Source organism: Meleagris gallopavo, chromosome 3 (assembly GCF_905368555.1).
Source record: "Meleagris gallopavo chromosome 3, MGAL_WU_HG_1.1, whole genome shotgun sequence".
Classification (NCBI taxonomy): Eukaryota; Metazoa; Chordata; class Aves; order Galliformes; family Phasianidae; genus Meleagris; species Meleagris gallopavo.
The window spans coordinates 78,693,368-78,708,053 of NC_139406.1; the positions used below are offsets into that span (position 1 = coordinate 78,693,368).

At 33.3% G+C, this 14,686-nt stretch overlaps 1 protein-coding gene across 2 annotated transcripts in view; it reads right to left on the reverse strand.

Annotated features, from left to right (window-relative positions):
• Positions 1 to 14,686, reverse strand: part of CSMD3 (CUB and Sushi multiple domains 3) — a 538,229-nt gene that overhangs the window by 445,526 nt on the left and 78,017 nt on the right. For both annotated transcript variants that reach the window (XM_085221591.1, XM_085221590.1), the window contains exon 2: positions 13,819 to 14,041. In XM_085221591.1, coding sequence (XP_085077717.1) covers positions 13,819 to 14,041 — 223 coding nt within the window. The remainder of the gene's footprint in view (positions 1 to 13,818; positions 14,042 to 14,686) is intronic.

Here is a 14,686-nt window from a genome sequence, read left to right on the forward strand (position 1 = left end):
CTGTGATGTTGTCAACATTGTTTTTCTCCTAAAGCCAGAACGTAGCACCATACCAGACATGACAAAGAAAATCAATTCTTTCCCAGTGAAACTAGAAGAGGAAAAAATGTGGGAAGTGGCTCTACAAATGCCAGTGTGAGAAAAAAGAGGGTAAGAAAGTACTTCAGACACTGACGTAGAGATTCTACAGTCTGTGGAGATCACAGTGGGACAGATATCTACACTGTGGCCCAAGGAGGACCCAGAGTGGAGCAAGGGAAAGTATGAGGAGGAAGGAGAAGTAGAGCAGAGCTATTATTGACCAACCACTGCTCTTCTTTCCCCACCCTTCCTGCACCACTCAGGGTAGGGGATGATAGAGGAGATAAGAAAGAATGAGTGTAGTTGAGCCAACGAAGTGTGGGATAGGGAGGATGTGTTAAATTTGCTTTGTTTCTTACCATCCGTAATTTAAAAAAGAATTCCAATTCAGATATGAATAGGAGAAGAACCTGTGCTTTTATATGCCTATTCAATCAGTCTAAATAAGTACACAAACTTTGTCTTAATAGCATATAAAATAGCATATAAAATAAACAAAATAGAGCAGAATGGTCTAACCGTGCTCAAGTTTAAATCTCACTCAAAATGTTAATAGAAATGCATTCAAAAATTCACTGACAAATCAACATATAATTTATGAAGTAATTAATTTTTGTGAAATGACACTTTTTCCCTGACAAAATACAAAACTAGTCATGTAATGATCACAGGGCAAAGCTTAAGATTTTTAATTGAGCAGCTGCTTTTAACTAAACAATAAATTACTCATGAGGTTTTGGCTTGATCATTATTTTCATTACAAATTAAATTTCTAAACCTCCCACTATCCATTACTAATGTGAAACTTTAATTAGACAGTTCTTCACTCATTTTTAGCATCATAAATAAAAGAAGATTTAAAAATAATTATTTTTCTTATAACAGTAAATTTAATTTAACACATCAAAAATAGCAAGAAAATCTTCAAATTTTAAGTGAGAGAGCCATATCTCACTACCATACAAAACTATTTTTAAAAATCCCTATGGTAAGAATTTAGCTGCTTATTGAATAGGAAAAGTTATCAGAATAAAACATATTGCAAGAATTACTTCTACAGCAATCAAAAATATTCAAGGTCCTTAAAGTAATATTATTATTATTATTTTAAATAGTGAAGTACATGTTGCTTATTTTTAACCTCTAATACCTGAAACATTATGATAACATTATAGTGTACTCTCCTCCTAAAGATGTGTTAGGATGAATGCTACAGTACTGATCTTGGAGCTTTCTAAGCATCAGAAGAGGGAATTCTGTTTCTTCCAGTTTCCTCATGGTTCTACCATTGATTTCACAGTTCTTTGAACACTTTTGTCTGAAGTGATTCATCTAACCAACCTAGTGAAGAACTTAAAAAATTAAAAATAAAAGCAAGTCAAATCAGTTAGCAAAGGGAAACATACAGACAAAGATGTGTCTAATGAGTGACAGAATCAATGGGAAAGATCACTCAGCCAAAGTCAAAGGAAAATAGGAGAAAGGTTTGCTTCTTTAAGTGATAGCAAGGTTTTAAATGAGTTGAATTATCTTTTGTAACTTTAACTTAACTTGTGAAAATATCAAAATACGAAAAGGAGAGATGCCATATTTTAGTTATCTCCATTGTAGGTACTGGAAACTTCCAGAGCATCTTCAAATTCTTCAAGAGCTTTGAAATTTATCCATGAAAACAATGCCTGTGACATTACTGTCATATATGTTATTTCTGTTCTGATAAAAAGTTAACATTGTAGTAGGGAAGGCAGGTAAAGGAGGAAAAGATATCTTCATCCAGTTCTCAACTGCATGCAGTTCAGAATCTGTGATTTTATATGGAAAAAATCATTTTCTTTAAATATAATGACATTATTGCATAACAACAGCAAATAGAATAAATCACTTCAGAGATGGAGATTCTTAGCTACTAAAAGGCCATAGTAAACTTTTCACGTTTCTACAGTTTCTAACAGGAAGGTTAAAGCATTTTTAAAGGAAATACTTGTTGAATTAAAATTGAAAATGAGAGTCCTTCCCTGGGAGAAAAAAATAAAAATAAAAAATTCAGACGTAGAAAATGTGGTTTTTCATTTCCCTAATCTTCTCTTTTCAACACAGAAAATCAGTATAGGTAGAGTATTTGCTTTTCTATCCTCACAAAAATAAAAGGGAGATTTTCTAGGAAATGCAAAAATCTCCTCTCAGCATAGTTAAATTTCAGATTTTCAAATAAAATTACAGTAAGTATGATTTTAAAACTGTTCTCTCTTCAGACCATTCCTATGATATGATGGGAATAGAAATAAATAGTAATGATAAGTGGAATTATTTCTTACAGAAAAGACAACAAATCACTTAAATCTAGTATAAAATAACAGAAAAAAAGTTAGGCAACTAATTTTAACCTGTACTTTTGAAAGTCATCCTTAGCTGATCTAACATAGAAGTAATCTTCCCTAATTAAAAAAAAAAAAGTAAGAAAAATTAAAAAATAAATAAGTGCATCATTCTCATCACTACTTTTTGTACAGATTTATCATTCACACATCAGAAATTCTAAGTTTTTCTTCAATTTATTTCAGAACTCCTTGTGTAATCACTGGATAACTTCACAATCATTTCCATGGGCTTTGAGTCACATTTTCAGTTCCTTTACTTTTTAGTTCAGTTCAATATATTTTCATTAAAATAAGAGGTATCTATAATCATTAATTGATAGCAGTCTTCTTACTTTAATATACATAAAGGGCCCCTGAAAAATGTAACTTCTCTGAGACAAACTAGTTAGCATGTAGAAGTACAAAGCTCTTTAGTGATATACATACTTTTTTCTAATAGATGATAAACATAGGTAGTCATTCCAAAAATCAGTAGTATTGGAACAAAAGGTAGTTTACCCATGACAACAATAAAAGCATGAGTAGAATATTATTCTCAATTTCCTCTATTGCTTGACAATATAGTTCATAACACCATTCTGTGATGAATAAATTGCTCAGTGTAGTACATTGTTCCAAAAATTTAAGATGTTTCTCTAATACCCTTAAATATTAAGAAATAACTAGAACTATTCTTACAGCAGTAACAACAGTTACATGGGTAACTACATTTACAGTTCTAATAATACACTTCTGTGTACTGCACTGCTCCACTCTTAAAGACAGTCATTTCAAAATAAAGAATTGCTTCTTCATACAAAGTAAGTTCTACCAATCATCGTTAAGAAAAGTCCATCATGAAAAATTATTTTAGATTACGTTCAACATTCAGAATTCAACATTCTATCACACAGATAAATGCAATTCCATGCTTGGAGTACCACAATCATTTCAGACAAGTATTTTTCTTAGATTGTGACTTTTGCTGAGATTTTTTTAAAGTCTTTTACATAACGCTGGACAATTCTGTCAAATGCAGCTTCAAAACTCAGTATACCAAAAAGCAGAAGTCTATCAGAATCTTGCTTATTGCAAATTATATAAAGAAGTATCTCAGAAATGCACTATTATGCAAACAGAAACTAGACTGAATTTTATTTCTGGGTGTATAAAAGTTTCATTGAGTATTTTCTGTAAGTTTCTCTAAGGCAATTATAAGATCTTAAAAAAAATCTTCAAGTGTGATAATTTCCTAGACAGAATTTAAAGTAGTAAATAATAAATAAATAAATATATTCAATAGGAAAATTAAATTATATTGATCTTGGAAAGACAGAACAGAAAATGATAAAAAAAAATTCTTAAGAAATGTGGAATGGAATAAGAAATTGAATATAAATTGTCTGATGCTGAAAATATTGTGAAAAAAAGAAGGCAGAAATACACTTAGAGCTTATATTTGAGGAATAAAGATAATCAAATAAATTGTTTTTCATTTAAATGATAAAACGGAGAATTAATTTTTTGCCCTATCCATAACCATAACTACAATCTTTTAATACACACCAAGATTGAGTCATGGAAAATAGTACTTGTATATGGAAACAGAGTTGTTTACACTACTTTATAAAGGATTTCTTTTGTAAGTAAGTAAGTAAGTAAGTAAATAAGTAAATAAATAAATAAATAAATAAGAAAAATCATTTATCCAGTGAATAACATTTTTCTATCATCTCTGTGTTTTTTTCCCCGATAAAAGGGTTTGCTTGATCTTCTTCTTTGGTTGGTATGAGTGAATATTACGACTAATAACGAATTTATATATAAAATAATTTTTAAATTCTAAATTTAAATAGACTTTCATTTCATATAATTACTAGAAATCCATAGAGGACTTAAAAATAATTAACGGATACCATTAGAAACATGATTCATTCTCATATGGTCTGCTTTAACTTACAGTGGAGTTGGGTCTAGGCAAAGAATATTTTTGCAGCAATTAATAATCAAATGTCTATGAGAGGCAATTAGCTTGATTAACATGTCCCTGAGACCTTTTCATTAAGGTTGTGTCTATGGAGTCGATAGTATACAGATTCTGTGAAGACAGGTTACAAAGAAATAACAGTTCAGATTTCAAAAACCTATGCTTTGATTTAATTTTTTACCAGGAAGAAAATGTGTGCCAATGATTGCAATTTGAAAACTCTTCCCTTTATTAGTTATTGTTGCCTCCAACCTGCACAATACTTTTGGCAATTTATAAACAGGTACACTCAAAGTGATGGTATGAATACTACAGTATACAAAAATTTATATTGCAGAGAGATTCTGCAAGTATAAATGTTTTCACTCAAGAGTTTTGGGTAGTAGTCCCATTTCAGAGTTTGTCTGGGTTTCTTTTATAGAATCTCCCTCTTCTCATTTCTGTCATGTCTTACTCAACACCTAAATTACTGATATTACAGAAATAAATGCAATAAAAGACACTTATCAGAAACACTATCTGCATACATGCTATCCCTTCACAATACTCCTCATTTTTTACTTAATTTCTGTCAGAGGGGAGAAAGGAACTATAGAGGGACCTGGATAGACTGGATTGATGGGCCAAGGTTAACTATATGAGTTACAATAGGGCCAAGTGTCGGGTGCTGCATTTTGGTCACTACAACCCCAGGCAACCCTACAGGCTTGAGGAAGAGTGGCTAGAAAGCTGCCTGATGCAAAGAGACTTTGGTGTACTGAACAGTCAGCTGAATACGAGCCAGCAGTGTGCCCAGAAGGCCAAGAAGGCAAACGGGATCCTGGCTTGTATCAGGAATGTGGTGAGCAGGATTAGGGAAGTAATCTTGCCCCTGTACTCAGCATTGGTGAGGCCTCACCTTGAGTACTGTGTTCAGTTTTGGGCACCTCATTACAGAAAGGACCTAGAGGTGCTGGAGCAGGTCCAAAGAAGGGGAACGAGGCTTGTGAAGGGCAAGAGAACGTGTCCTACGAAGGAACTGGTTCTTTTCAGTCAGGGAAAAGGAGGCTGAGGGGAGACCTTATCCCTCTCTTCCAAAACCTGAAAGGTAAGTACCTGACAGCAAGAGCACAGTGATAGGATGAAGGGAAATCCCTTAAGTTGTGCCAGGGGAAGTTTAGGTTGGCTATCAGGAAAAGCTTCTTTACAGAAAGGGTTGTTGAGCACTGGAATATTCTCCCCTGGGAGATGGTTGAGTTACCATCCCTGGATGTGTTTAAAAAACCATTTGGATGTGGTGCTCAGGGACATGATTTAGTGGAGGGCTGTTAGAGTTAGGGTTGTATGGTTAGGCTATGGTTGGATTTGATGATCTTTAAGGTCATTTCCAACGTGAACGATTCTATGATTCTATGATTACTGTGTTGGCCCTTTTCATTTCACTTATTCTAACAGCCAATATTCTACTAAAAATACAAGCTCTGAGAACTCTGTGCTTGTTACTCTAGAGTGCAGTTCTTATCATCTGTTTCAATAATACTGTAAAAGACTTTGAGAAGATCTATTTGCAAGCTTTAGCAACCAATAAAGTTATTTTTATTGGTTTCTTGTTGGTCATAGATAAGAAGAAGCAACACTTGGCCAAGAACCGATCTCTTTTGTATAGACTTAGAAATAATTGTTGGGAGAAGGAAAAAGATTATAAGGAATATTCTCTGTTCGCAAAATGCAGTAAGTTCATATATTGCTTTAGTACTGCATTTAGACTGACATACAGAAAGTGCTTTAAACTCTGAGCAAGAAAGCAAATCCTTTTTATTTCATAGAAAATTCTAGTGTAGTTAAACATTGGATAAATTAAATTTTTCTCTCTCTGTCCATATAAGTTAATATTTTTTTAAGTAACCAGTATTTAACTAATAAAATTACTTCAGTCTTTTGTATAGATTTTAACAATCTAGGTTTCTTTCACACCTTTAGAAGTAGGTATGTGTTACATGTATTTTGCAATGCAAAAATGGAAGCACTGGATTCATGTAGTTTGGTCAAGATCATATCAGGAAGTCCTGTAAGTTCATGTCTTCTCCCTTTTCTAAGCAAGCACCTTCTTTCATCAGATTTAGTTAATTTTTTTTACCTTTCACCTTCAGTGCGTATCTAGAAATATAAAATCTTATCAAAATATACCCAAAGATGTAGCTTATTTGATGTAAACAACTCTTCTCTCTGTTTTTGTATTTATAATCAAAATGCCAAATATTTTATTGCTTTAGTGTATTTTCTTAATGAAGTAGTCTCTTCAGATTCCAGAAGATAAATGCCTCTCCTGCTCAAAAATCACATCTCAAGTCTAAAATTCTTGAATGTCTATCATTACATTCTGCTACTTTTGTTTCATTTATATTTTTTTTCTCTTACCTACAGGCTTTGTTGTATTTACTGCAGTATGACCACGTTTTCTAAATTCAACATATTATCTTGTGCATATTTTTTTAGTTAAATTAATTCAATTCCATTATCTGTTCCATCATTTTCCTCATTACTTGCTGGCCCATGGTGCCATTGTTCCATATATTTAATTGCCATTATTCCGTCATCTAGTCTGCTTTATTCTCTGATCTTTCTTCCTTTTTCTCCCTTCCTCTTCATCGATCTTTTACTGGAACTTAGCCCTTTTCTTTTTCTCTCTCTCCATTTATCTATCTATCTATCTATCTATCTATCTATCTATCTATCTATCTATCTATTTTTAAGAGAACGGTGTTATCCTACATGTTTCTTTCAATGGCCCGTAAATTCTCAAGTGAAATTCTTTCCTTCCTTTGGTGTTTTCTCTTTTCATGCAAATATTGAAGAAAGCTGTAGAACAGTGGCTCAGCTTAATGAAAAATCAATAACAGAGTGATCAGTGGTTTGGAAGTATTTCAAAGTGCTGAATCTTTTATTTGATTCTAATCAACTCATTGTTTTGCTCTGGTTGCAAATCTTGAATGAAAGTGAATAGCGATGAGAGAAGAATATTACATCCTTTACTTAGGATGTAATAAAAATAGGTTGAGTGGAAAAACCTCCAGGTTACAGCTGCCTCTGATGATTATGGAAACATTTTATGTTCAGTAAAATTCCACTAACTGTCAACAACTTTTGGTTTATACTAAATAATATTTAAACAGAAGAGTGAAGAAATAAGCATGGCACATTTTGAATTGTCAGTATTACTTGAGAATTATTTCAAGTGTTCCACTCTGAAATACATCCTAAAGGCAAAATAACCAAATAATCAAATAATCAAAAATAACAAAAAGACAAAAGATTTGGTAAGTGTCTCTATATGGCTTTAGTAAGCAAGAAATTTTACACATGAGAACAAACTTACAAAGAACATAAGGATATACATACATAAAATAACATGGAGCTACCTGCAAGAAAACTGTCTAGATTGACAAAATGGAGCCAACACATAGAACAGCATCCAGGTACTATCTTTAGGAAAACTGTGCTATGCACTGTAGCACTGTAGATAACCTAAAGATAAAGGAAGTGTGAAGAGAAAGAGAACTTAGATTTACTATAAACAAAACAAATCCTCTATGCAGGAAGTCCTGTAAAGAGAAACCTTGACATACCAGAAGTGGAGAAAGAAGGTATCAAAATTGAGGAAAAATGCTTGGGAATTTTTGTCTTCTGAATTTGATGACAGTTAATATGAGAAAGATTGAGGTATTTGTGGCACTTGGTAGCAAATAATTGCATAATAGATTCCCCTCAAAATAAGGTAGCCAGTTTGGCTGGGAGATAATAACTAGCAAGCATAGATATAAACTATCAAAAAAAAATTTAAATGGTAAGGTTAGAATTTTAAAGACCAGGAAGTGATAGAGTGCTGATCAGAAGAAAAGGATTACTGTAGCTACCAGGGTGCAATATGTGGCATAGAACAATCTGGAGGTTATATAATATTAACAGCTTAGACTAATTGCTACCTATTCGACTCAGACTTCATCTGCATTGATCTACTAAGAAAAGAAACACATATTCAGCATATCTAGATGAAGAAGAAGAGCAACTAAATAATGGCACTAGAAATTTCTGTTACTGTTCACATATATTCTTTTTGCTAACCTTCCTTCTCTATAAAATTTTTATAAGAGTTTTTGATACTACAGTATATACAAGACAAAAATTATATTAATCTACTTCAAAGCAAAATTTAGAAATACATTTTCCCCTCATTTAAATTAAGAACTGTCAATATTTTATTATTACAACTAATTTTTTAAGTAAGAATAGAAAATTTTAAGTATTCTTGATTTTACCACTCAGTTTTTGTTTGTTTGATACTTTATACCATACTATGAATGATTTTTATCACATTTTTAGATGTAGAAAGAAGGTAGTATTCTGGAAAACTATTATTTCTGATATCACACTCCAAGTAACTAATTAGAGAATCAGAACAAAAAAATAGTATTGTAGAAAATTATTGAGCATCAGATGTCATTTAAAAGAGTTCAGTGCTAAGCACCTTTGAAAGTAAAAGGAAAAGGAAAAGGGAGAGGAGAAAGGAGAAAGAAGAAAGGAGAAAGGAGAAAGGAGAGAAGAGGAGAGGGGAGGGGAGGAGAGAGGAGAGGAGAGGAGAGGAGAGGAGAGGAGAGGAAAATAGAAAATAAAATGAAGCTCTTTGGTACTTATTGAAAGTATATTAAATACTACACTCAGGAATTTCTTAAGAAATAGGTGTACTAATAATTATATAGATTGTAAAGTAAAATACAAGGATATGTCACAACCAGGGTTGTCATTCTCTCAGCCACCTACATATACATCATATCACCAACACTAACTGCACGTTTTAAAATTAAATGCTGTTTCTATATGAGTATTCAGTAAGTAATATGAAGAGTACTCAGTGAAAAATTCACGTAGTTAGTCCCTTATCTATTTTTGTACAGTATCCAAATCTTGCCTTTTATTTTGTCCTAGATATGGAATCAGTTCCTAAAGGAATCCAACAGGCCTTCCTGGCCATGATCAGCTTCTGCTGCAATTCCCACTTACACCTACACATGGGCCCTAGGACTCTGTTGCAGTTCATCCCCAGTGTCCAAACTATACACTAATTTATAATCTAGGGTTTCTGATCCTCAGCTACTTAACTGTCCCTACCTCCTGTATGAGCATTCTGGTCCCAGTAGGGATCCCTGAGGGGGACCGCAGACCTAGTTAATCAGTTGCTATGGCAGAGACTCTCTACATACCCTGCTGTGAACCTTCAGGATTGCACCTATCAGTGAGAGCGTAGTCTATGTGGGGTCAGCATTGACTCCTACTGTGTCCCTTATGGAGAATTTCTGCTTTTGCCACTTTCTGATGTATGACTTGTTCTACAAGAATGAATTATATACAAGTTCCATTAAAATTTATTTTCATAATATGTATATGATATCATCAGATGACTCAAATTGGCTTTTGAAAAATTATTAGTTTATATAATATTTTATCTCTTAAAATCGTATATTCAATTTACTCCATTTAAAGGTGAGATTTCTTATCAGCAGTGCAAACAAATTCTTGTTTCTCAAGGTGAGCACTCAGAAAATTGAAAATGTGTTACTGATATGCATCTTCAAAAAACTTGCCTGAACAGATTCATCTAGTAACATATCAAATTTATGTGAAAGGCAGAAAATTTGAAAGGATTGAACAGAACTTTTACATGGAAAGGAAGCATGTTAAGTCAGAAATATTAGCTACTTTCCAAAATGATATGCATCCAAATTATCAATTTTAAAGAAATCATATAAGCTCCAAACCAGCTATTTTGCTGAGGAGGCTAGATACATAAATGTTAAAAAAAGTGAAAGAAGTGGCAGACAGAAGTCACAAAGATGCACAACGAAGGTGACAAGAAAGTTCTAATATCATGCCTATGACACAATATAAACACTCAGAAGAACGAAATGTGCTGAAAGTTTAGTCAAACACTAATAATTTTTTCTGCAAACTGCCTTTATTTTTAGGTGATAAAAGTATGATTTATAGAAATACAATACATATATAGTCTTCTCAACTTTAAATTAATTCTCAATTTTCTCTATTTATAGTTTAAGGCAAATATCTAGCATATTCAATATGCTTGATCAAGCATATACAATAAAATAAAAGACAGAAGTAGATATTTGGGCACTTCCTTTTATGGCCATATCTGACATTCTTTTCTTTCATTTGTGGTTGTTTAGCTGCCATTTAGTGCCATCTTTACCAGTTAAGTCCGTTAAGCATTCACTGAAGATAGTTCATAACTGAAAAATTCAACAAGATTCAAACCTGAGGAGAAAAATTATCAGAGATATACAAATCTGTATGGGAATGGAATCAGAGATCATGAGCTTCACAAACAGCCCAACTGTGAAATTTCTTTATGTCATACAGAAACCTCTTTCAATAAGATTAGAGAAATGATGACAAATGTAATTTGATTACGCTTTTGTGAACGAAAACAGATAAAAAATAAAATATACTGTCATGCTAGAAATTCCGCAAAAAACTGATATAAGTAAAATTCTACTAGTTTACTTTTTGTGAAAAGTCTATGAAACTTTACCTTCTTACTTGCTAAATTAAAATGAGAAAACAAACATCACTGTGAAAGTTTTAGTAAAGCTTGCACAATTTCACTATTTTACTTTCACAGAATCACAGAATCACAGAATGGCCAGGGTTGGAAGGGACCTCAAGGATCATGAATCTCCAACCGCCCTGCCACGTGCAGGGCCACCAACCTCCCCATTTAATACTAGACCAGGCTGCCCAGGGCCCCATCCAATCTGGCCTTGAACACCTCCAGGGACAGGACATCTACAACCTTTGTGGGCAGCCTGTTCCAGAACCTCACCACTCTTTCTGTAAAGAGTTTCCCCCTGACATCCAACCTAAATCTTCCCTCCCCCAACTTAAAACCATTTCTCCTTGTCCTGCTGTTATCTACCCTTGTAAAGAGTTGAAGAGACTTAACTCTTATGGAGACTTAATTATATTTTTCTTTTTAGATACTGACTTAGTCAATTGACTTCTCAGCACTCCTTATCTTTTTCCTCACCATAATGAAATGGCAAAATTATGAGCACAGTAGCCTTCCCTGACTTTGTTTTAAAAATATCAAAATTAAAGTAAATATACGTATGTATATCCCAAGTTCCACATTTGAAGTCTTAGCTAAATTTAATGGGAATTCAGGTCACATACATATGAGGGCTGCTCCCACCAGATGTGGATGTCATTAATGTGACAGTGTAGGCTGAATCTCCCCCAGCTCAATATTCCATTACATTTTCTTGCCATGTGACAGATGACAGCAGAGGGGCAGTCAGACAAAAAGGAGTCTGATATTAAATTGTGTATGAAACAAAAGTGCCTAGTTGAATTCCTCCATGAAGAAAAAATTGTACCCAATGACATTCATTGACACTAGCTGAACATTTATGGAAATTAAACAGTGGATGATAACATAGTGAGGATATGGGTGGTGCATTACAGCAGTGGTGAGAGTAAATCATCTCTGCTTGTGCAGATTTTTATCAGTGTGGCAAGCAAGTTCTTGTTCATCACTGTCAAAAAAAGTGTAGCTAATGGTGCTTACTATGTTGTAAAGTAGTGTTTTGTAGCTGAGATTATGCTGTGTGAAATAGTGTTATTGTGCTCTTTGTATTTGTTGTAGTTTTCATGGAAATAAGAGGTAGATGTAGATAGATCTTTGTATATGTATGTCAGTATAAAAAGATAGTGGAGACAGATCTTATATATGTGTATGTGTGTGTATAAATATATACATATATAACGTATACATTTGCACAAATATTTATAAACCTTATTGCTGATTTGAACAAGATATGTAAAGAAAGATTTTCTGTCCTGGCAGGTATTTATTTTCCACTTCTCACCCTTCCCATTCTTTTCCCAAATCTACTGAATGTTATGCATTTGACAAACAGAATTAACAACCTGCACTTGAGATGAAGAGTTTTACTGTTCTGATTTTCCTCTAGTAATTACCTATTTGTGAAGTACAGGTTCTGGATTGGTATTCTTCCTCTCCTTTTTTATTTATTTATTTTTTTAACATTATCAGTAAATCAATACCTGCTATATAATGCTTAACATTGTGAAATCCTATCCCTTTTCTTCCAAGGCCATGAATCCCTGCTTGCACTGCCTGTATTTCCTTTTCCCTCAGTTTGATCAGCAGACCCATTGCGGAAATTTTGGAGCAGGTCCAAGGAGGGCCACAAAGATGATCAGAGGGCTGGAACTCCTCTCTAGTGAAGAAAGGTTGAGAGAGCAGAGCTTGTTTACCTTGGAGAAAAAAAGGCTCTGGGGAGACCTCATTGTGACCTTCCTGTACTTGAAGGGAGTTTATAAGTGGAAGGGAGACTCACTTTTTCAATGGGCAGACAGTGACAGGACAAGGAGAAATGGCTTTAAACTAAAAGAGGGAAGATTTGAACTATATGTTAAAAGGAAATTCTTCACTCAGAGGGTGTTGAGTCACTGGCACAGCCTGCCCAGAGAAGCTACAGATGCCCCATTCCTGGAGGAATTCAAGGCATGATTAATCTAGTGGCAGTCTGATCAAGTGGTTGGAAACCCTGCCCACATGCTCCCTTCCAACCTAATCGATTCTGTGACTGTGTGATCCCTTAATTAGAGCAGCATTATGCAAGCAAAAATGAAACTGGATGCTCCCTGAATGAGAATATATGCTGCATTCTTTATCACGATAAACATTAGTAGTAAATATATGAACAATACAATTTATACTGCTATTGAAAATGCATTGTATCTTACTCAAACTACAGCTTTCCAGAAGTGGACATTTGTGTCACGACTCTGAATGATGCACTAATAAAATTATATTCTGGGATTCATTAAGCTCTTGATTTTTCAAATAATTTTTCACTCTTTTGATCCCTTTGTGTGAGAAGATGCTTACACACACACACACAGACACAAACAAAACAAAGAAAAAAGCATTTTTTTTTCCACTTCAAAAGAAATCGTCTTTTTCTAATCTCTCTAAAGATCCTCTTGTTACAAAAATTGCAGAAGTTCCACAACAAGATCATGTAGACTGAGATTTCCACTACCTCATTTTCATTTTACATTCACTTATCCATGATTGTATGTTTCTTAATTCATTTTGTAGAGACAATAACTTTATGAAGGTTAATTCTTTAGTACATTAAATAGAATTAAAGCACAACATAAATAGATTAGAACAATCAATAAGGAGAAAGTATACCTTATAATCTAAATAAGAAATAATTCACAATTTAAAGGCATTTAAGATTAATTATATCCCCATACTTTTTTTAACACTTGAATAGAAGCTATATTTCAATAATGTTTATTATTTACCTTGTTCTAAAGTTTGCAGGATGAGGATGCCCATCATATAATGATAAATAATCATATTCTTCTTCAAGAGCAAAAGACTGAAAGACAATCTGTATTCTGTTTCTTTCTTCTGCTATTATAACCCATGTACAATTTGCACCATTTGGATATCCATATGGGAAGCCAGGGCTTTCTATAGTGCCATTCAGTCCTTTTAAAGTTCCACCACAGGTATAAATAAATCCTAAAACAAACAAACAAACAAACAAACAGAAGTTAGCAAAAAAAAAAAAAAAATGTAATCACCTTCTTTAAAACATGTCTATTCAATTCATGGTTTCTATAAATTTATCAAAATAATTCTCACCAAACACTGAGTTTAGAAAGGTGAAGACCATATTTTAATATAAATCATGGCAACTAAATGCAAAACAACCATAATAAATGTGTTTTCTACACTATATAACACTATATAAAGACACATGGTAGTGTCTTCGCAGATAGATGTAGACAACATCTATGACTTAATATGAGACAAAATATTTGTATTGGTTCCTTTTTTTTTCTTTGTAAAAAAGGATGAGAAGCCATCACATAGTTAATGACTTCCCTTGTTTTAGTGCAGTTCTGCTACAGATTATATCCATAAACCTTCTGTTGCTCATACCCACTTCAGCCTGGAAGAGGCTGAAAGGCTATTCTGAAGAAGTTTTTCTGAACATTAATTCTCTTTTATGAAAACTGTGCACTTAAAGGCTGAATGTGAAATAGCAATCTGTTATATCTCTGTATTATCTCATGTAAAGAAGCTCTACTGTATATTTGTAACCAGAAAAAAACCGAACAACTTGTGTATATTTAAAGAAAATATTAAGATGAACAATGAATA